This window comes from Macrobrachium nipponense, chromosome 24 (genome assembly GCF_015104395.2).
Source record: "Macrobrachium nipponense isolate FS-2020 chromosome 24, ASM1510439v2, whole genome shotgun sequence".
NCBI classification, from domain to species: domain Eukaryota; kingdom Metazoa; phylum Arthropoda; class Malacostraca; order Decapoda; family Palaemonidae; genus Macrobrachium; species Macrobrachium nipponense.
This window is the reverse complement of record NC_061091.1, coordinates 7,603,601-7,628,377: the sequence shown is the minus strand read 5'-3', so window position 1 is coordinate 7,628,377 and position 24,777 is coordinate 7,603,601. Positions and strand designations below refer to the sequence as shown.

At 36.7% G+C, this 24,777-nt stretch overlaps 1 protein-coding gene across 1 annotated transcript in view; it reads right to left on the bottom strand.

Moving 5' to 3' along the window:
- Window positions 1-9,861, bottom strand: part of LOC135205845 (glutamate receptor ionotropic, kainate 3-like) — a 13,979-nt gene extending 4,118 nt beyond the window's left edge. The window contains exons 1-6 of the mRNA XM_064237099.1: window positions 9,814-9,861; window positions 5,924-6,082; window positions 4,577-4,680; window positions 2,193-2,266; window positions 584-798; window positions 1-124 (exon numbers count right to left, since the gene is read on the bottom strand). The exon at window positions 1-124 is cut by the window's left edge and continues 32 nt beyond it. Of these exons, the coding sequence (XP_064093169.1) occupies window positions 1-124; window positions 584-798; window positions 2,193-2,266; window positions 4,577-4,680; window positions 5,924-6,082; window positions 9,814-9,861 (724 nt within the window). The remainder of the gene's footprint in view (window positions 125-583; window positions 799-2,192; window positions 2,267-4,576; window positions 4,681-5,923; window positions 6,083-9,813) is intronic.
- Between the last annotated feature and the right edge of the window lie 14,916 nt (window positions 9,862-24,777).

The window sequence follows — 24,777 nt, the reverse complement described above, 5'->3', positions numbered from 1 at the left end:
TGGCTTTGCGGACGTCAACAACACCCCAGGTCTCATTGAAGAGGCCCTCAGGTCCTTCTGTAATGTTTCTCGTCATAATGATGTTCTTCCTCACTCCCGCCAGTTTGGACCCCGGTTCTGCCAGCTGTAGGGACACAATAAGTCCATTACACTGTCCATAAACATGCTCGTCTGCTAAGTATAGTTTTGCGAGGCAAAAGAATGTTATCCTTTGCCAAATTTAGAGGTGGAACAAGCGGGAAAAATTTTGACGGAAACTGTTTAACGCTGAAGAAAAACTACACACACACACACACGCACACACATATATATATATATGTGTGTGTGTGTGTGTGTGGGTGTGTAGAAAGATAATGCCACGGAGGAAAATGAAAAGACGAGAAATGCCGAGATCTTTCGGTCTACACGACACATTACTTGAGTTTATACAAAGCGACACATTTTAGATATTTCGTGATCAAGTTATTACTATATATATATATATATATATATATATATATATATATATATATATATATATATATATAGTATAACAGCTTACAGATACGCTATTCTATTCCAAAAGATGATGAAGAGAACCTACGTTCAAGGCTTCGTTGAATCGACTACCGAGCGGCGCCCAGATCTTGATGTCTGTCGCGGCCAGGCTTCTGAAATCGGTGAAAGGCAGCACGATCTTCGGAGTGATGAGCATCGCTCGCAGGGTCGACCGATACAGGATGCTGATGACAGCTCCCATCAGGATCCAGAAACCGCCTATGGCCCTCACCGGGAGCCCAGCTGGTTGCCAGCGGATGTCTAGTATAGGAGACCAGAGTCAATTGTTAATTTGTAGCTCGTTTGCATTGCTCGTAGTGGCGGCTATGGTCCGCAAAACAGCTAGAATATGATCTTTCCTGGGTAGTGACCCCCAACTGATACGGTATGGATCAACCTTTGCTGCGTGTTTAGTCTAAGGCCGTTGGGGATTACCGTGAAAACATAAACAAAACACTAAATATCATAAAGATAATGACCACCAAGAAATATTACTCCTAGATAACGAGCCCCGAAAACCCTTCGGGATCACTATCTAGGAGTGATCCCTAGAATATAATCATTTCAAGATAACACCATCAAAGATACAGCCACTCACCCTGCACGAAACAATACTGGCTGTGAAAAGGGCTGAAACTAGGAAGAGGAACTGTTAAGTCGTGGCTAATTCCCGTTGACTTATAAAAGGGGAGAATTGAGCAGAAGAAATTAGTAAGACCTATAATCTGCCTACAACATTCCAACAAAGGACAGAACATATCCAATTGCTTAGACGAAAAGAACTCGCGCTTATGTGTGATATCAAAGCAAAAACGAAATACAGTTTTGGGGAAGAAGTGAGACAATTACAATCCTTTTCGTGACCTGTTAAGACCTTTATTCTTACAAACAATGATATAGATTCTACTAAACCTGATTTAGTCATTGCTAATTCCTCATTCAAGGTAGGATTTACCATATTTTTATCTTTGTCTGTCAAAGTGTCTTAAAAACATTTGGACAGTTAAATTGTTTCTCTTCCAAAATATTCTTTTGACAATTCCCTAAGTACCTGGGACTTTTTAATTTATTAAATCGTCCGATTATAATGTGACCCTCATTTCTTCTCGTTACAAGCAAAATATTCAAATGTCATCTCTGCTAATTCACCAGACTGCCTTGGTATAAAAAATGCCAGAATTAACGACAATTCAGATAATTATTAAATGCTTCTGTTTTACTCCCAGCAAGCTCCTCGTTGGACGAGTGATTTTCGGGCTAGGCTACCAATCCGGTGGTTGGAAGGTTGATTCTCGGCTCGGCCAACGCGGAATCACTGGAATTTATTTCTGGTGATAGAAATTCATTTCTCGATATAATGTGGTTCGGATCCCACAATAAGCAGTTGGTCCCGTTACTAGGTGACCAATTGGTTCTTAGCCACGTGAAAATTTCTAATCCTTCGGACCAGCCCTAGGAGAGCTGTTAATTGGCTCAGTGGTATAGTAAAACTAAGACATACTTAACTTTTTACCCTTAAGCATCTACGACAATTGTCAAAAGATGATCACGATTGAAGTTGATGCCCATTTATCCCCTAAGCCCCTGAGTCATTGATGGGGTGCTGGCACTTGGATACCCAGGACCTAACAAAGAAATGAGAAATAGTTTCTTACCTTGGTCTATGAGCCCCGTGAAAGACCAAAGCCAATGTTTGAAACCGATGGGGTTGTACAGCTTCTTCTTCTCACTGTTGGCAAAAAGAAGTCAAGGATAACTAAGACGAAACATCGACTTGAAAAAGTAAAATAATCAGTTACACAGAGGTGCAGATGTAAGAATTTCAATAAGGACTGTCACTTCAAAGCTGCCTAGGATACATTGAACTGTAAAAAAATCTTAATTAGTATATAGATTTTCAAGAAAATCTTGATCTATTTCTTAATGCATTTTCCTTGAATTACAAGTAAATATTTCAAAATATGAGCGTGATGAACATGCGCTTAATTTGAAACGGTGAATTTCTTGACTGAAAATAACATGCTAGGTTTACACGGTTTAGAAAGATCAAATAACATACCTACAGATATTCAAAATTTCAGTTCCATTGATTTACTACACCTCTGGATCAATTCTCGTGACTAAGGCTGTTAAAGGTATAGCGCACTCTTCGAAATGAAACGTTCCAATTGCGTCTTATCTTATCTACAGCCTCTGTATCAGTTGAAAAATGATTTGGACATTGTTCATTTTGATTCTACATTAAGTCAGAGCTATTCCTGCGGTATTTTAGTTGTAAAGTGTATCGAGAAAAAATATTTCTTTAGTTAAGCAACGGAAGGTTAGGCAATTACAGAAGATAAGAAGCATCGTTTTCTGATCAGAGTCTTCCCATATTGTCAGGTTACCCCATGCAACTCCATCGTGGCCCATGAAACTCTCAACCGCGGCCATGAAACTTTCAGACACAGCCCGGTGGTAACCCGCGTTGTTGGCATCTATAGAGAGATCGTGGCTAACTTTAACCTTAAATGAAATAGAAATCACTGAGGCTAGAGGGCTGCAGTTTGGTATTTTGCTAAGAACTGAGGGCGAACGGGCAGACAAACACCATCTCAATAGTTTTCTTTTACAAAAAACTAATAATAAAAACGCGGTACCACAAAGCCACGCTTTCTGACGTCATCTATAGAATCTGATTCAAGCCTCGTGACAACAAGCAAATATAATTTTTCATGACTGTAAGCGGGGATTTTAACAAATTCTATTACTAATCTTCTGGTCAACTTTGTGACGCTAGTCCACGAAAATAAAGCGATCAATAATTGGCTAGTTGGAGTAAAGTTTGGTGGCAAGAAATTAAAATATACAGAAAACCGTGCTCGTGAGACGTCTCATTAACTTCTAAGAGATCATGATGGCGTGTTCAAATTAAATACATAAAAAAAAAAAACTGGACGGGGTCACAAACGTAAGGAAACTCTCAAGTTAACTTTCACGCTGCAGGTCATGCCCACCTATGATGAATACAGTAAAACTTTTATTTCATAAACAGCTCTTGAAAATCTTGTGTAAAAGCTAACAGTTATCCGAGTGAAAAGATCTGTAGCCACCAAACTCATTTTCTCAGAGCTTCATCCATACTTTTTAGTGTTATTGAAAAGAAAGCTATTGAGATGGCCTCGTCTGCCCGTCAGCATTTTTCCTGTACGAGGTCAGATCTTAAAAACTACAGAGGTTAGACCGCTACAAATTGGTATGTTGATCATCCACCGCCCAATCATCAAACATACCAAATTGCAGCCCTCTAGCCTCAGTAGTTTTTATTTTATTTAAGGTTAAAGTTAGCCATAATCGTTCGTCTGGCAACGATATAGAACAGGCCACCACCGGGCCGTGGTTAAAGTGTTATTTTGCCGCGGTTCACACAGCATTATACCGAAACGATATAGAACAGGCCACCACCGGGCCGTGGTTAAAGTGTTATTTTGCCGCGGTTCACACAGCATTATACCGAAACGATATAGAACAGGCCACCACCGGGCCGTAGTTAAAGTGTCATTTTTCCGCGGTTCATACAAGATTATAATGAGACCACCGAAAGATAAATCTGTTTTCGGTGGCCTTGATTATACGCTGTACAGAAAACTTGATTTTTCGGAGCCTTTTTTTTTTTTTTTTTACTCCAAAGAAATAGACAGATCTTGTGGTATTGAGTATCTGTCCCTCCGTAATTGCGTAACTGAATCTGAATACGTTATAGGGAATCCCTTTTGTTGGGATAAATTTTTGCAAATTGTAAAACGAGTGAGAAGAGTTGTTAAAGAGAAGAAAAATAATAAATAAACCAAAATGTACAAATTTCCGAATTTCATGTATATATATATATATATATATATATATATATATATATATATACATATATATATATAGTCACATATATATATGTATATATATATAATATATATATATATATATATATATACATACGAGTATACATACATAGCCTACATACACACACATACATATATATAAACACAAATATAGATAATTTATTTACCTCTCAGGCAGATCAGAGGACATAATCACTTTGTTGTGACCAAACTGAACAGCTACGATGACCACGTAAACCAGGAGGATCGCCAGGAAGATTGCCACCCAGCCCTACACAAAAGACAAAGAAGAAGAAGAAAAAAAAACACCGGGGAATGTTTCTTGTAAAGCAGAGTTCGTAGATTTAAAGACTCAATCCTGCTATTAGATAAGGCCTTGCAAAAATGCAGCACGAAATGACGTGAGTTTTGCAGACAATTATTGAGAGAAGACTTGTCAAGACGATGAATTCACAGACATTGATTGTATTTTTCTGGTCAAGTGTCTGAATATCACTCACTCCTTGTACTTAAATTATTTGAATTAGCCTCCTACTTAGTCAGAACCCCTAACTTGATTGAATTACTTCGTGAGAGATTAATCGGAATAATGTCAAATTCGATGCAGTACGAATTGGTAAAAACATCAGTCCTTCCAATCGGAAATATATCGTGACCAGTAACCATGATTAAAATGACAGGTTATTAGCGATGGATTATACCAACTTAGCTACAGCGGGACCACAGAGGAGTGAGGCCAACAAGGGAAGCCTTGATGAAGGTAATGAGAAGCTGTAATACTTATTGGCTTGTTTTGAAAAAGAATTTTAGAATCTTTTGTGCGCCAGACGACAAATAATCAATAAGACGTGACGCCTTGAAATCTTACAGATACTCTAAAACACCTGGAAAATAAATTATACTTAGAAGAGATACCCAAAACGTTGGTCAGCAGAAAACTGTTAGGTGATACATAACATTTTTGGGTGCTACTTTGGTTTGTTATCTACGCGTCACCTCCGAGGTGCTATAGTACTAAACATGGCGGATGCTCAACGGGACGCCGTGTTTAGTACTAGTCCCTCGGGGATCAAATGTATCGTTTATTAATATAATTTGTCGACTGCACAATATAGAAATGGGTGCATATAATAGGTACTTTGATCCCGAGGGCTAGCAATAAACGCGGCGTCCCATTGAGCTTCCGCCATGTTTAGTACTATAGCACCTCGAACTGACGTGTTAAAATAACAGGCCAAAGTAGCACCCATTTTTGGTCTTCATTTTTCTCTTGTCCCTCTTCTGGTCCCTCCTTGTTGTTCTATTGTTATTTCATGTTCACAGCTTTGACGTCTTCTCTTTCTACAGTCATTTATGTTGCTCTATATCTAATTACCAGTGGCGTCCAAACAACTCACTTAAGACGTCTTATACAGTGTCATTTCCTAATCATAACTTCATACCTGGTTTTACCTCAAGATAATCTACTTCGTATTTCTCTCCAATCGCCACTGTACCATTTCTCTGTTGCTCACCCGAAATTCAAATGGCTTGACGAAGCTATCGATTTGTGGAACAAAGTGTGGCCTCATGTAAGCTATAGTCTGGTCATCCAAGAAGACGGGCGAACTGAAGTCCAGGACCTTAGATCGAGCATGAGATATAGAGTACACGTTGGCGGACATTGACGCCTCCTGAGTGGAAGGACAAAAAGAATTCAAAATTCGTCAGTTGTGGTGCTTCTCAGTGCTTACAAAATTGCTTCATTCTGGAATTCGTTTTGAAGGTGAAGTTGTTTCATTTAGTGATTTGTCATTAAGTAAGACTTACTAAGGGAATTCTCTCACTTTTATGTGGCATTCGACCCTGTTCACCAATTCCAGGAACTTGGAAAAGGTCTGCGGAATATTCTACACACCAGAACTCATTGGGAAAGTTAAATAAGATCTAGGTAAACTCATGCCAAATGGGTTTCATACACGAGCAATTTTAATGACTGAAAAAAAAATCAAGCAATTTCTGAATTAGGAGCTTCTTATAAAGCAAAACTGAAGGAACATAGTCCTTTTACAAATTCGTTACCAGATGTAAATTAGATTATCCGCTAAGGGAGGTTTTACTTTAGAATGAAAAAATAAAGAACACAAGGGTTGTCATTACTTGGAACATAAAAATTACCGGAATCATTCTTTGCCACCACAATCATCAGTGACCAAATGAATTAAGGGGGCAGAACTTACAAATAAATAAACATTCATACCCGATGAAAATGATGTGAAAAAAAAGTATGTAAGGTGTTAAGTCTGATTATATTAAAGTGCAAGTGAATGAATTTCAACGGTTCAGTCGTATCGGAACAGAAAGTTCTTTTGAAAAAAAGATAAATATTTACAAAGTAACTGAGTCACAAAGGAAAGTGCCATGGAATAAAAAAAATTAGAAGTCATTGTAAAAGAAGGGGCTAAGATTAAAACTACAGAGATATTGAATCTCATGGGGAGTTGGAATGTTTCAAGAACGGGGTCTTTATGGTTACAGGGAATTCGGGCTAGAACTGTCTCATAAACAGGATGTCTAATAAATGTGGATGGCTGGATTAAGAAAAGAGAAATTTGAGAAGATGAAAAATGTACCTTAAAAACTTATGACTCTGAATTTTAAATAAAAATAAAAGTAAGGTCTCGAGATTACTACAGTGCAGATTTTAGAAGAATTTGCTATCTATACAAGAAATTATGAATTGGTTGTGATCTGCTTGACAAACTGACATCATCTTACCCCTCTTTGGAGTATGCCAATGGAGCCACTCCACGACCCATTTGGCAACTGCAGGCCCCAGTCAGTGTCTTTGCCCCTCACCAGAGTATAGCTGCCAGGAGAAATTCAAGTCAATAACGTTGCACACACTCGTTAGGTCACATCGTCTCTAGTTTGACGAACTGGCGTATGCCATCTGTCCCCCATTCTGAGAAAATTGGCTTCAAAGATTGGTTTCTTATTAGCTCATCATCTCTTGCTGCAATTCGTTTTGAAAATGTAATAACACAGACAGATGAAGTTTTAATATGTTATAGAGTATCACACACTGGGGTGCTTTGGCTGGAAAACTCAAAAACTTTATGAAAATGGGATACCCAAGTTCGTCAAAACAGGGACGAAATTATGCCTTTTTAATGATGGACATCCACCCCAAGAATTGATCGTCAGCATCATTGGAAGGACAAATTAGCGGTGGCTGCTCAGATAAGTGCTTCCAGCAAAAACTTCAATAATCTTAACCAGGTTGCCTTTCATTTTTCTATTCGATGACGATGGACAGTTTCCAATCTCATTGTTCAATATCACTGACATTTTACTTTTATTTTTCCCAATTTAAAAGATGCATGAAAGTTCACATTTAACAACAATTTTACTGCAATACCAAGTTTTTGTAAGACGATTAAACAGTGTATGAGAAGACCAATCCCTATGTCACGTTCCTTAGACTTAGTTTCTCATTTGACTACCTATAGATTCAACTTATCATAAGGTTAGTTTTAGTTTCCAAGTAAGAAGAATTTCTCTAGAATATATCCGTTGAGAAACAAACGTACTACATATTTGACTATGAGATTTAGAAATTTTTTTTACGAGGAATGTGGGCTATTTTTTCCTAATAATGGACATCGATATACGATTTGAATGCCATAAAAGCCTTCATAAGCAGAGAAAGTGGCAATTAGAGCAGTATATAGTTGAAATACAAACCCTATTTCTGAAGAAGTGTTTTGTTCAATCTATTTGGGTGAATAATTGAAGCTTGTGTTTTCATTTTCGAGAAGCACATCTCTTTTTCTGTAGACTTCAAATACTGACCCATTAAATTTTATGAAATATTATTTCATTCAAGTGATGTTCTCCATTTCAGGCGAGTATCATAAGTTTTCTGTTAAAGAAAACTGTTGAGATGTCTTTTTGTCTGTCCGTCCGCCCTCAGATCTTAAAAACCACTGAGGCTAGAGGGCTGCAAATTGGTATGTTGATCATTCACCCTCCAAACATCAAACTTACCAAATTGCAGCCCTTTAGCCTAAGCAGTTTGTATTTTATTTAAGATTAAAGTTAGCCACGATCGTGCATCTGGCACCACTTTAGTGCTAACAACACAGGGGACCACCGGGCTGTGGCTTAAAGTTTCATGGGCCGTGGGTGAGAGTTTCATACAACATTATACGCTGTACAGAAAACCCGATTAAGAAACCTTGGCGGATTTTTTACTTGTTTTCTTTGAGTATCCAGCTTCCTTTAAATCTTAGCGCCGAAGTTTCTTATTCAAGTTTTCTGTACAGCGTATAATGTTGTATGAAACTTTCACCCACGGCCCATGAAATTTTAAGCCACAGACTGGTGGTGGCCTGTGCTATTGGCACCAAAGCGGTGCCAGACGCGCGGTCGTGGCTCACTGTAACCTAAAATAAAATCAAAACTACTAAGGTTAGAGAGCTGCAATTTGATATGTTTGATGTTTGGAGGGTGGATGATCAACATACCAATTTGCAGCCCTCTAGCCTCAGTGGCTTCTAAGATCTGAGGGAGGACGAGCAGACAAAAAGACATCTCAACAGTTTTCTTTTACAGAAAACCAATGATATTTGCCTGAAAATGTAGAACATCATTTAAGTAAAATGATATTTCATAAAATTTACTGGGTCAGTATTTGTAGTCTACAGAAAAAGATATGTGCTTCTCATAAATGAAAACACAAGCTTCGCTTTTTCACCCAAATATATTGAAGAAAACGCTTCTTCAGAAATATGGTTTTTACATCAACTGTACACCGTTCCAATTGCCACCATCTCCGCTTATGATGTCTTTTATGACATTCAAATCGTATATGAATGTATAGTATTGGGGGAAAAAATAGGCTCATTGCTCTAAAAAAAAAAAAAAAAAAAAAAATCTAAATCTTACCAATGCAAATGTAACTCACCAGAACCCGATTTTCTTCGATATGATGTTTATGATGTCTATGACGCTGCCTACAACCTTATACGGCGGTGTGGCGTTCAGGAAGATGGTGAATGGGTTCCACTGGGAAGCAAGTAGATACGTACACATAAATATATAAATAAATTAATAAATATAAGGGAAAATACCTAAATACACTGTTGTATTATAACTACTTCTCTAAGTTTTATCAGTTTGCCAGTTACTTCTTTATTACATCGATTTAGACTATGGCGTTACAACCATAAAACTGCGTACTATATTCATCGTAACAGACTTGTTGGGACATATTATTGAACCTTACCAGTACAGTGATTTCCTTAAATATCTAAATGATTAATGTAGTAATAGGGACTTCACTCATCGTATATCTGATATGAATAGCTGTGAGTCACTTTCATCTTGTTGCTGTGAATTTCAGTTGTTTATCCAGACTTACCTCAGCCACGGTAAGGTTAAGGCATCCCGTAACGTTCTCCCAGTTCATGTTGCTCTAGTTGCTGCCGTACTGATGGCGACGAGGGCACAATGGTGAACTGAGACTACCGGAAAGGATATTTATACTTTTGCCCTTTCAATTTTGCCCACAGTTACGGAGCATACATCAGTCCCATCTATTCCATTAAGCATACTTCATTTACCTTCCTAAAGCAGGGAAGGTCGGCCTCTCCCACATCAAAATTCATTGACGATTTACGACGACGAGGAATGAAGAGGGTGAAGAGGATGACCCCAATCTGACTCCACAATCGATGCTGCATTTCGCTGGATCGAAATCGATATGTTCATTGACTTCCCCTCAGGTTAAAGTCCCACGTTAATGATGAGAGTGAGAAATGTCGAAATAAGACAGATTGCTTTCAGGCATTCTATCTTTGTGTGTGTGTGTGTGTGTGTGTGTGTCTGAGTGTGCAAAATACAGCAACTAGATTTCAGTGTACTATTGTAAGTTTAGTATTTGGACAATTAGAGAGTTGGGCAAGAACTTTGGGTTTTGTATATATATGTATATATAATATATATCATATATAATATATAAATATATATGTATATATATATATATATCTATATCTATATATATACTATATATATATATATATATAGTATATATATATATATATATATATATATATATATATATATACAGAAATAAATTTCTGGCTCACCACGGAACCGAACCCCGGGGTATTTCGAGTGAGAGTCCAGGGTATTATTAGCAATTCGGACACAAAGGTCATGAAAAGAGTAGGAACCTAAGTACTACGTAGCTGAACTTTTTATCGTGCGCAATTTCCTGAGATGTATACGCTGGTATTGCAACAACCCCGATTTTTTTTTTTTCCTATGACCTTAAGTTGGGTTAGGTTAGGTTATGTTCTTCAGTAGTGGGTGTGTGAAACACAACGGAACTATTTACAAGAAAATTCTATGATTAGTTTTCAAGATGTGGCGTTTTGCTTTTTTCAGGGAAAGGTTTCGGAACTCGCTTACATCTCGGGAAAAATGATTCCTGGGGAGACAAAGACCGGGATTCGGTCCCGTGGTGAGTCAGGAATTTGTTTATGTGAAACACGTTTGTTTCCATGTGTTCATTTCCATCATATCACAGTGCGAGGGGTAAGTCGAATGAAGCGTTAGTCATTCGAGCGCTGAAATATCGGGGAGTTGGGTAAAATTTGTTAGTATACGTTAGGCTTAAGTCGTCTTTTGAATTCTTTTTGTTTCCAGTTATTTTTGTGTGGTAATGTATGTCTGTAATGTATGTAGTATGTATGTATGTATAGTATGTTACTATACTATATATATATATATATAATATATATATATATATATAGTATTATATATATATATATATATATATATATATATATATAATGTATATATACATACATACATACATACATACACACACAAAACTGAAACAAAAAGAATTCAAAAGACGACTTAAGCCTAACGTATACTAACAAATTTTACCCCAACTCCCCGATATTTCAGCGCTCGAATGACTAACGCTTCATTCGACTTACCCCTCGCACTGTGATATGATGGAAATGAACACATGGAAACAAACGTGTTTCACAAAACAAATATATATTTATTTATATTATATATATTAGTTCACTTATTATATATAATATACCTATAGCGTTACTACTATAATATATATAATATTGATATATCATATACATAAGCGAATACCACAGGAAAATGATAGGCAGAAATCCAAGCGCTTTCGTCTTTAATAAGATGATACTGTCAAGGAATGTCTTATGTAATGAAGTCACATGCATCTACTGCAATTTTTTTTAGCATATATGTGTGCGTTTGTTTGTGTGTATGCATATTTGCAAACATACAGAATACCACAAACAAACACAAAATCTATGTCAGAATGTCATCGAAAACCATTAGTCCTAAAACTACAACGACAAATAATTTCTATGACTTTCTCTGAGCTTTACATATTCAGCGATACTCTGTCTTTATTACTGTTTTTGTACACAGTCAACATGCATGTTCGCATAAAAGATTACATTTACAACCTTACCTGGAATATCAGACCTTAACTGGGACTTGAAGTTCTACTTTCATGTCTATGCTCTTTCAGGTTAACTACGCTTGCCATGATACGAAATGGAGATCAGAGCTTCGATAAACCATTAGAATTCAGTCCCCGAGTTTCATTAGCTTAGATCTCAACATAGATGTGGTTTTAACTTTCCGAAAGACGACCTCATTAGTGGGAGATTACTTATAAAATTCTGTGGCTCCTTTGAGTCAACGGTTTCTCATAGGAGCACTGGCCAGCGAGACATTCTTCTGCCTTTGATATAGGCGAATTCAGTCGCTTTATAACAGCAATGAAAACGTCAGCTCAAAAGGAAGTTTTAGAATGAATGCTCATTCAAGCACATTCCATAGCGTGACGACTTCTCATGCCTCATTATAATCACGATTTCATATTCTTCCGAAAATGAAATTTCATTGTCTCCCTCAGGAGGATTTTGATATCTATAAGGCGTTCAGGGAACCAATTTAGACTTTACCTGGAAATACTCAAAGGAAAAGGGAATTATCTGGAATTGTTTGCAAGAACTGACCTGAGGAAGATATTTTCTTTTCGGTGGTGTCGTGTTAACTGTGCTTTCCTTTCATTGCACAATTGATCAGGAATACTTTTTAAAGTCTTCTCTTACCAGATACTAAAGCAACATGTAATGATAAGTGCAATTACAAGAGGAAGTCTTCTCTTACTAGATACTAAAGCACCATGTAATGTTAAGATGTAGTGCAATCACAAGAGTTACAGACCTCTGTTCTCCGTAATGCACATGGTCAGGATGAAATGACTGTTTGCCTTACTTCCTTGGTCTAATGTTCTTACGCAATTTCCCCTACCTGTCCCTACTCAGTTTTAGATCAGTGTTCCTCTTCCCCACTAACAGACAACATCCTTCCTATTTACTATGTTGCAATCACTAATCCCGAGACTAATTGCTTCGGCAAATCTCTCGTAGGTTATTTCTCTACCCTCCATAAGCTCCCAACTATTATGGAGGCTAATCGGCAATTTCTTTCCAAGTCAAAACGCAAAGACTTTAGTTATTTCCCCTGTTCATTTCATCATATTTCAGGTTCTTTGATAAACGTATAAAGTGACCTTGCTCTCAGTCTTCCACATCCATGCTGTTCAAGTGTCACTGATAGTGGAATTTTCCTCATGTAGTACGTCTGAGATTACCCGGGGTTCCATAGTCTTCTCTTTCTTTAATCCCGTTTTCTATTTTTCCCCCGCATCAAGATCCTTGAATATACTGTATACGAAACCTTTTACCTTCTAAACCAATCGAAAGCAAGGGGCGGGGCTTTTAAGATGCAACGCCCACGACTGCTTTCAACCAACTCAAATATCTCATAGGACTGCATTTCCCTCTGGCTACCCGGAGCGTAAGCAATTTTATTTCCCTCGGTTTATCTGGATCATTTCAAATAGTAAGAATACATCTATTAGCTCAAAGAGGTCGGTATGTAGTACATTAACAAAAACAATATTTCTCACTCCGCTAACCTCAAAGCGGTATATCAGACTCAAAGCGGTATATCAGAATATTTAGTTTTCTTTCTCTTCTCATGTACAGGAAACGTTTCTGGAGTTACCCTTAAGAGACAGGAACTTTCGCGAGTGAACGAGCTACTTGCCTCTACTTCCTGAATGTCCGCGGAGATGTTTTTCCAGTCTCTCCCCTGCATCCTGATTACTTACATATTTTTCTACGCCAGTAAGTTTTTCATTTATTTTTACTGTTGTTATCGATTTATCCTTCCTTCGATGGCTAGGATATTTTGGTCATTTATATTTCTTAGTAAGATTTGCCTCTTCAGATTAAGAATCATAAAGAATTTAAACAGTAATATTTGTAATAGCTTTATAATAATGGTTTGCAGCATATTGTAAAATGACTTACAGAACTATCCGCGTTTCTTCTGTCTAACATAATGTTCTCATAACCATCGCGGATAACATCATATTTAATTAAACCTAGCACGAATATGTCCTACTATAGCTGGTTCACTTAAGGTAGATTCTTGGGTGAGCCCTATGCCTGCGAGACATTTGTTCGGCGACCGCTGATTGGCTGGTTGCCGCCTACCTCCCGGTTCCAGCCAATCAGCTGCTGCCAAACAAACGTCTCATAAGCATTGGGCTCATCCAAGAATCTACCTTATATGAATCAGCTATAGTCTAAATCTTTTGTGTGAGGCAACTTTGAATTGTAGTCTCAATTCTTATTCCTAGTTCTTGAAGCTATGACACTTCGTCACTCGGCAAGTTAATTCTTGTTGAACGCCAAATTCATAAATCTGTGAATTCAAGAAAATCTCTTCTGAATTCAAGTAATTAATTGATTAATATATTAAACGAATAATCGTAAGCATCCCTATAAGACAACTTGAACGAGACTCATTGTTATTGGTTATCCGAAAAATCCTGATTGTTTGGAAGTAGGAGGAAATTTAAATAGAGACAGACACCTGTTTTATACAAAAATTAATAAAGTATGCATCATAACACTATTTCTATAGCTACAGGGACTTCCTCAAGCAGCACCCGAACGTACTACCCAACGGCGGTGACGAGCGCTGACTTACTGAACGCCACCACCGTTGAAGTAGCGACAAACGTGAGCAGAATTATCTGTGCAGCAAAGGCATCGCAGAAGGAAGTGTGCCACCTCTTCTGCTACACGAGTCAACTGTGCTCTCTCTACGATGTCACAGTGCCGAGACGAAGTGCTTCCAGCGTCGACGGATTCCTCAGAACTTGCTGGACAGATGACGGTGAGACTAAGTTCGAAGTTTATCGAAGTGGTTTTGGTCTCTTCGTCAGATCTATCGTTTTGTTTGAAAGTAAAACTTGAGTCTGGATTAGATTTGCTCTTTTACTTTCAGAGATTTTTAGATTTAAATACATGATAAAGTGGCGTCTGAACTTTGTTTGAAAGTAAAACTTGAGTCTGGATTAGATTTGCTCTTTTACTTTCAGAAATTTTTAGATTTAAATACATGATAACGTGGCGTCTGAACTTAATTTAAGAATAATAATAAGTTCTTGGAGACTGGATTAGCGGTAGGCTACACCTTTCTTCTGGTGATTTTTAAATATATGATAACATGGAGCCTGGACTTAATTTAAGAAATGATTCTATATATAATTCATAACTGATATAGGAATATGTCAATGAAGTTCAGTTGTTAAACGGACTGTTTTAAGCTTTCTTTTTACAATGAGATCTAAGTCGGCACATTTTCGTAGGCTATAGAGGATACTACAGAATAAAAGCAATATTATCACGTATATTTAAAATCGAAAAATAAAAACTGGGGCTTTGAAATTATTGTTTATGAATAAGCAGAATAATAACGTATTCGTTTATTTGGATTCAGGTCTTCAATCTGCATACAACGTAATAATATTTCCTCTGCATTTATAACAGGAGCTAAATGTGAGCAAAATTATTCTTAGTTAATTTCATAACAAGATCTGTTATTTAAGTATCGTCATAAAGTACAATCGTTCACGAGCCAGAATCAAATAACATAACATACACGTAAGATTTTAGATATTTTAAGATAGAGAGACTTCATAATCTTGATTTTTATGTGAGAGGCTCATCAAAAGATTGAGCTTCATTGTTACTAAACATTCACAATACCCAGACGATTAGGTACCAGTTAACATCACCACTTAATGCCACACATGTATACAAAAATCCAAGTCGTGCATGAAATATACACTTTATAACTATATCGGATATTTGTAAACATTACTCATTCCTTCAACAGCTACTACCACAGAAACCAGCGAAAACAAGAGTAGAGAGTTAGTACGACATTACATATAACTATTATCGTTCATCTATATCGATATTGTAAACATTACTTCATCTCACGCTTACTTATCACAGAAACGCGACAACTAGTTAGTACGACTTATACAGTTCATAACTATATCGGATATTTGTAAACATTACTCATTCCTTCAACAGCTACTATCACAGAAACCGGCGAAAACACGAGTAGTACGACTGTAACATCAGCGGTAAGCACGACCACCGCTCCCGCTGAAAACAGCCGATCCTGTGGACAAGGATTTGCTGATGTTCCCGGCGTTGGCTCCCTCTGCTTCGACGAGAACCAGATGAGCATGTCCTCTGCAAAGTCGGCATGTTCCTCGTACAACGCAAAGCTCGTGACTCCCTTGATATTCGAGACACTGCGGCTTTATGTCGTGGGACTACAAAAGAAAGGTATGCGATGAAAAAAATGGTTTGCTTAAAAGGTTCCGATGTTCGGTCATAGGGAATTAAATTTGGCAGAAAAACAGATGCATCTAAGTTTCCAGGAATGGTAGGACGTTTCTTCCGATATATGACTGGAAAATGAGTTTATTCTCTTTTATTTAACTGTAATAATTAGAGCACGTTGACAGGGAAGAACACCAACCAAAGATAAATTTCTTTACATACACGCACACACACACACACACAACACACACACACATATATTTATATATATATATATATATATATATATATATATATATATATATATATATATATATATATGTATGTATGTATGTATGTATATATGTATATATATATATATATATATATATATATATATATATGTATGTATATATATGTGTATATATATATATATATTATATATATATAATATATATATATATATATATATATATATAATTTTTGTATACTTTGAAATTGATGGTAGTACTGCTGATAACGTCTTACTATGAGATTCAGGGCCTCTGTAACACGGTTTTTTGGACTTTGCTACTTATCAAAGCATCGGATGTAGCTGAAAGTTTACATATGTATATTTTGCAACCACACACAAATTTTGTCAGCATTAACAATAACCTAAACCCGATAGTTTTGATTTTTATAGAGTAAAAATTATCTAGCCAACGCCATGGCCAATGATTACGAGCCAAGAGTCGAAAAATATTCATTACGTAAGCAAGGTAAACACACCTTTTGACGAAATGTTGCCCTGCCCATCCACCAGACAGAAACTCATTCACCTTGTTCCATCGGCTCTGAAACCCAAAGACTTTATGAATGGCGGAACGATACATAGATGTGGGTGGGGTATCTGTGCTAGCGTAGTAATACTACTGTAGCAGTAGTGCCGCAACCGTATAGCAGTAATATACATGAATTAAACGTTTAGACCAACTGCTGGGATCCTTGAGGATCATTTAGCACTTCTTACAACTACTCGAGAAATGAGTTTTTATAGCTAGAAGTTAAATTTTCTAATCCAACAATGCCCATGATAGCCTTCAGTGTTATCCTGAATTATAACGAGGCCAAAGTGGGTGGAGCCTAATGAAGTCATCATTCTGACGATAATTATTGGCCAAAATACGGTACCGGCTTTTTTTCAGTAAATAGGTAGATAGCCAATAAATAAAAATTGCATGACATTATCAAATCAAGCTTGTCTACTATGTTTTTGAAAATAACCAACTATTCCCTACATCTTGTCAATCTGATTGTGGCCTATAAAGTAGACTGTAATTTCTTAGGAAACTTATTTTGGGAGTTAGACTAATAATCGAAGTGTTTTTGTATTTATTAACATATTTTGTTGCTTTGTTCACTATGACATTATCAGTGGAGAGGTTTCAGAGTTCATAAGGGTGTGCTTCTTTGCTTGTATTTAAATTTGTGTCATTGTTGCCAGAGGTCTAGCCTTCGTTACGTATATCCAATCATCCATCGAGAAAGGGGGAAGTTACGTAACGGGTGCGTTCGAAACCTTTTCTCTGATTAAGTTGGCCCGTCTTCAAAAAAAGTCACTTTTACATTTTAAGTACCAAATCTATTCAACCTACGTAATGCAGAATACAGTCGAAATTTATGTGTAGATATAATGTGTATTCTGAATAAGCGTTATATTTATGAAATGCATAGATAAAAAGTTATTGGGAAAAAACCGTGTTACAGAGGCCGTGAATCTCATAGTAGTTGATTCTACTCACAAAATAAATGAAATCTGCCCTAATGGTTTCCGTAGACTTTCTAAGATACTCATTTTTTTTATAGACATTCAGATATTTAGCATAACATGACATACTTGGTTAAAATTGCATGAGACTTTTAAAAACAGTCCTTTGTTCATTAATTAAAACTCTTCATTTATATAGCTCAATGGGAAATAACTTATACTATTAAAGTGAGAAAAAAAGTATTATATAACTATGTCAAGAAAATGATTGTCATTCATTCACAAATAAAGCAGGAACCAATAAAGTCAAAATGTTCTTTGAATCGTTTTTGAGTAAACTAAATAATGGTCATAATATTTCCAACACTATTTGTAACCTCTGCGTCCTCAGGAACAACCTATTGGCTGGGAGTCGAGAACGGCCTCTGGCTCGACGGTCGACCAGTGCTAGAGCTGGCGACATCGATTCTGACGGGAACCGCTGGCTGCGCCTACATGGACGGCGGAAGGACATTTGGTATATATGGTGTTGGGTGTAGTTCAACGATGGGGGCAATCTGTCAACTTAACTGAAGTATGCGTGAGATCTGTATTTGAATAGGAAACATAATTAGTATATCTAGTTATCAGCGGCACAGGATTGGGAAGCAATTGTAAGCAAGTTAATAAGAGATCAAATGAATATAGAAATTTATCTTTTTCTTGGTGCTAAAACTGCAAATTATTAAAGTTCGGCAGTCTTCATTTTAAAATCAACAGATGTTCAAAAAACAATTTTTTGCAATATTCATACGTTTTCCCTGTTGTATTTAAGATTACTAAAAACAAAATATTTCGATAGAAGAAGTGTCAGCTAAAACACGGCTTTCTCATGGTAGTATCATCGAGATTCAATAATAAATTATATTATCGGTAAACTGACCTATGTAGTTTGTTGTACAGTAAGTTCCAGAAGTGGAGCGACAAATCTCAGAATTGATCGTACTTCTTTAGAAACTCGTTGGGTTGCCAGTTAGCATAGTTTATTCCAATTATTGTCATCCTATTTATCTGTTAATCAGTGATTAACTGTATAAGCGCAGAAAGTATTTCCCCAGTGAATGATCAATGTTAGTTCAGTAATTGTTTATGAAAGAAAAAAGAAAAAAAGGATTTCCCCAAAGAAACATCTGCGGCTCTTAAAGTATGATATCAAGTGTTCACCATAGAGTGGCAGCAGGAACCGAGTGCATAAGCATTGACCTAATATTTGTAAATTAACTTTCTACTTTTACAGCGTTATATCGAAAGTTATAATGATTTCTTTTGATAAAGCACAGAGAAGTTTAGCATCTGATTATATGAAATATAAATACGAAACAAGTTGGTTAAAAAAAAAAAAAAAAAAAAAAACGAAATACAAGTTGTATGCGCGTTTAGCATTAGTTACATGGTTAGGCCTATTTCAAGAATCAAGGAAATATATTTTCCAGTTTGTTAGCTAATAATTTCATCGTTTTCTCAATTGTGCAAATTTTTACATGTGGAATTGCGTTCTGGGTCGCACCAAACAAGTAGTTTCGTAGATTTCCACTTTTTTTTTTTTTCAGTGCATAAGTGAGACTATTCTCGTCCATACGATCCGGATCGCGAATATGCTTGGCTAGCATTATTTTAATTCGAGTATCTCCTGTAATGCTCTCTCTCTCTCTCTCTCTCTCTCTCTCTCTCTCTCTCTCTCTCTCTCTCTCTCTCTCTCTCAGGACCTTTTTATCAAGTCAGGAATAACCAGAGGTCTGTTTTAAGAATCGAGCACTAGGCCTATTGGTCATGCTCGGGTGCTTCTTTATATATATATATATATATATTATATATATATATATATATATATATATATATAAAGAAGCTTTGTATATATTTCCTAAATATATTATATCTAGATAAACAAGGATATTACTGTGGATCCCTCTATTGATTTCTTAGAAGCACGATACAGTGTTTTTATATTGCATATATATATAATATATATATATATATATATATATATATATATATATATATATATATATATATATATATGTGTGTGTGTGTGTGTGTGTGTGTGTGTGTGTGTGTGTGTATATGTATATATATATATATATATATATATATATATATATATCCAAAAACTCATAAATTTCTGGTAAACAATAATGCTTGACTGGATTGAACTGATTACTGGTTGTCCGTGGAAATATGAATTTGGGTGATATCACTCCCTTATGAACGCCCACTTACGCAAATTCAGTCTTAAATTTCACGGTTGGGATATGATCCTTAGATTTAAGGTAAAGGGTTGAAGTGAAAAAGGTGGCGTTAGTATTATGGGTAGAGGTAGAGGTAGGGGGGGAGGGGTGGTTGGGGTCTTTCGTCTCCCTACTTAACCAGGTGGTGATTTTACGGGTGTTCTGGTTGCTTGCGACCGTCTTTCTTATTTTTTTTTATATAGCAAGTCTGTTTCCCAGGTACAAGGACAGGTCCTGGTATCGGTCCTGAAGGTTCTATCTTTGCCTAAATAACAGACAGTGGCCCTGCATTGTAAGCCTTGCAGTGCCCGGAACTAGGCCTAGTCACCTGAAAGTAGCAGCTGCAGTTAGAGCCTTTCTTGGAGATGGTGTTTTATACTCGAATCTAGAAGCTAGAATCAGAACTACCAACCACACCCAACTTCTCTATTGAATCTAGGTGCATTCATGGTTGATTATGTTTAATGTCGCCGAGATTTTCCCTTTACATTCTATTGATACTTGCATGGTTTTATGCATCTTCGCTAAAATAATTGATAATACACTATGATATTAAATATTTGTTTCGACTTTGCTCGAAATATACATTGGTAATGTTGGTAATTTTGTGCTGAACGAGAATTTCAAATTGTTTCGTTTCTATAGTTTGAAGTAATTACTATACTTTAAAATAATTACTATTACCGTAATTTTTTCTTATGATTGTTATAGATATCATAGATTTGATATTTGTGCATCATATGTTAGCTTTATTTTGCTTGATAGAGATTTCACTGTAGAAAAAAAGAATTTCAGCTACGAGTTGTAGTTGCCAGTTAGTGGATTTCGAACGAAATCCTCTGAAATTTGTTGCTTCAGTTTTAGAACTTACTGTACTGCCACCAGAGCGGCGCTGCTTGTACTCGGAGTAAAACACTCGCCCGGGAGCCGCGGAAATTGAGTTGTCGCTTAGTGTATCGTGATTCTTTTCGTTCATTGCCATGATAGTACGTACACGGTGCAGTTTATAATTGCAGAAATGAGCACAGGAAATCATCAAGAGAAAATGGAATAATATTTCACAGGTAAGCAAAGCATACCGATGTTTGTTTACCCATAATTTTGTGCTAGGCAGATAAATGGCTTCTTAGCAAAAGATACTCCTCCCTGTTGACATGTCATTTCCAGCATGTTGTTGTGGCACATAAGTGCAGCGACGATTTTAGTTTTGAAATCAGAACATCATTAACCTCATACATACCGCATAATGTTAAGTTTAAAAGATCTGGATCATTATTTTTTTTAATCCTTAGGGTAATTCTCGGGAATAATTCCACACGATCTGCAAGGAACGTTCCCGCGAATACGGCAGCCACTAGGGATTGGGACGTCAAATGTATTTCGCCGTGTTTAGTACTAGCCCCTGGGGTTAATTACAGTCGAACTGCCCCACCAAAAAAATAAATAACGGTAAATTCTTAATAAGCTACCCAAATACTATAATAAACCGTAATTTTCAAGAAATGCCGGACGCGGAGTTATTACCTAGATTTACCATCCTTAGTAGTAGGTATAGGCCTATAGGTAGCTGGTTTTGGCTATGAAACCTTATTTGCCTCTTGAATACGAAACCAGGTTAGTTTTGACTCAGAAACCCAAGTTAGCTACGAGTAGGAAATCCAGATTATCTCTTTCTGGCCCCGATTTTGGGAATAAAATTCATCGATTTGGAATTCACGTTTAACATGGCTAGGGAATTCGGTTCGTCTGATCTTTGAGCCTGAGTGTGCTTAGGTTAGGAATCTAAGTTAGTTTTGCAGGCCTCCTAGTGTTCCTACTTTTTTAGACCCCCTCCTACTTGGTCCTGCTTTTTTCTTTTTTAGGAAACTCCTACCAAAAAGTTTAACACGATTAGAAATAAGAATACAGAAATGTGTTGATTGAGTGCAGCTACGTGTTCGATTATTGATTTGTTGAGTAACCACTTTATTAGTGATGATATTTTAGGTTTATATATAGAATGTCATCTAATGTTATATAAATGTTTGTGTAAGTACCAAGAAAATATTTGCAGCGTTGATTACACCTTCAACCATCGTTAGACTGCATTTTCTTGTATACCAACCAAATTCTTGACCATCCTCTATTCGCTTATTGTATGATGAATTATCAGAACTGACGAGAGATGGTTTTTGCAAGATCAGTCTCCCAAACCTAGACAAGCTGATGTCTTTGGAACCCTTCGAAGTGGGAGAAGAAACCAAGACGGTAATTTTTTTTTATTCAAAGCTGAATCAAAGTGAAATTAACATTTCCAGACATGATAAAGTACTTGGTTGGCAGGGTACCGTTGAATAGCAACCAGTTTCGCCATCAGCAGTGCCTGCATCTATTGATAAGAAGAGAGAAGTCTTCTGAAAAATCTATCAGCGATGTAGATTGTGAATTGCCCTGTATTGTGCCATTGTCAGAGCATGACAACTTTATGCAAGAGTGGCAGCTGTATGCAAATGGAGTAGTTACAGAGGAGTTGATTTCTATATTGGGAAAATATTCTAAGCAATGTCACCAGTCTAGGAATCCCCAAATAATCGACTCTTGGGAAACTTGTCGAGACAGCATTGACATTGAGCCATGAGCAGGCTCAATTGAGAGGGGTTTCTTTCTTATCAAGATTTTGGTCACAGCCAAGTAGGAGTTGCCTGAATGAGAGGTCCGTAAATGGCATACGTTGCAGGTAAACACGGAGGAGGAGCGAATCAAGTGCCAATCACTGCCAAGATCATCCTTTCACTTCAAAGAGCACACCGCAATTACAAAGACACGAAAGATGCAGAAAAGATAGCTAAGAAAAAAAACCAGAAGAATGAAGAAAAACAAAAAGAAGAAGAAATGTAGCTAAAACTCAAGAAGAGAAGGAAGTTACAAGATGAAGTTGAAACGTCAAGAAAATCGATCCTGCAGAAGTAGCTGCTGCTCAAACTCTTTCAGAGTCCGAGAGAGCTAAGTTGGAGAAATAATCTGCTGAACTAAAAATTGCTTCTTCAAACTAGGAGAAAAAAAAAAAAAACTTGAGTGATAGCGTATCACAGTGACTGACAAATTATTGTAGTAATTTAGTTTCAGATGTTGATGTATTGTGAAGCTCATTCCATGCAGGCTCTATTTTTGTAACCACTATTGATATTTAATCCGATTGATTATATCTTCTTTGCATATTACTTGAGTATTATTGAATGCTAGTCAAAGGCTTATTTAACTGGAGTGGATAATTTTGCGTAATTAAATCAAATTAATTAATAAAAATGGGTAAAATCAAATGCAAGGACCTAGTAACTTTTGTTTTATAAGTAGTTTTAAAATAGAGCAAGCTAGAAAAATACCACTTGTTACCCTACTAGTTTGGACAGAGGTGGGCTTTACTCTTTTCAGAACATAAGTCTTTAATATGATGGACCAAGTAACAACTGCTTACTTGTACCTACTGAATTATTCTTTGATATGAATTTCAAACGTTACTACATGTATGCATTTAAATGCTTAAAATGTCTCATTAGAAATATCACATTATATCCCTGTGGCACTTCTACTTCTTGAAGGTTATCACTTACTTTTTTCATTATTTAATTATTTTATTTTATTTTATTTTATTTTATTTTTGTCAGACTCCTACTTTTTTTTCAGGGCTGCCATGAAGCCGGGTTTTGTCTCAGAAACCCAAATTGACTTAATCTTGAGAAAAAAGCAGCCCTTCCAGTTGGTCTATATCTCTGCCGGGGTGTGGCGGCGGGGGAAGGGAATCGGAGTGTATGAACTTAAATTTTTCCATTTCCATGCAAGTCTGTCCGTGTTTTTTTTTTTCCTTCTTTCTTCTCTCACGATTACTAGATTCCTCTGACTTGCAGTTACTAGCTAATTGCGTTATCCAGTTTCTTACTGCTTTCAGTGTTTCGATTAACTGCAGTTTTACGTACATAACTGAAATCGCTATTTTGCACTGATGAAAACTCGCAATAACCCACATCTTGCTTTTCCCGTGGTCATACTAGTGTTCTGTAATTAGATCCTAAAATTGGCATTATATATGTGTGTGTAGTAATCTTCGGATCTATCTTAATGGATTTGGCCGAATTTGATGCACTATTGCCCCGTGACAGCTGTATGATCGCTTGCTGAGCAGAATGCTCATTTCAGCTTACGTTAAATTTTATTTCGGAGTAGGGCCACATTTTGTGCATTTTTTTTTTTTCCGTAACGTAAACCCTAAACCCTTGGGAACCTATGTTCTCATTTCCTTATTTTGTAGTACTATAAGTTTTTTTCGGGGGCAAGTTTCTCCCGCGCAGTTTTATCATTGCTTCTTGTATTAATTTGATTTTATTTTTTCTGTTAGGTAAGTTATGTTTATTGTTTGTTTGTATGGTGTTTTTACGTTGCATGGAACCAGTGGTTATTCAGCAACGGGACCAACGGCTTTACGTGACTTCCGAACCACGTCGAGAGTGAACTTCTATCACCAGAATAAGTTATGTTTACGTTTTCCGTTTCCGTGTAATCACAGCGCATTGGAAGGGAATCTTACACTTGTTCCACCGTTGCTTTCACCTGTATTATTACTGTCTCTT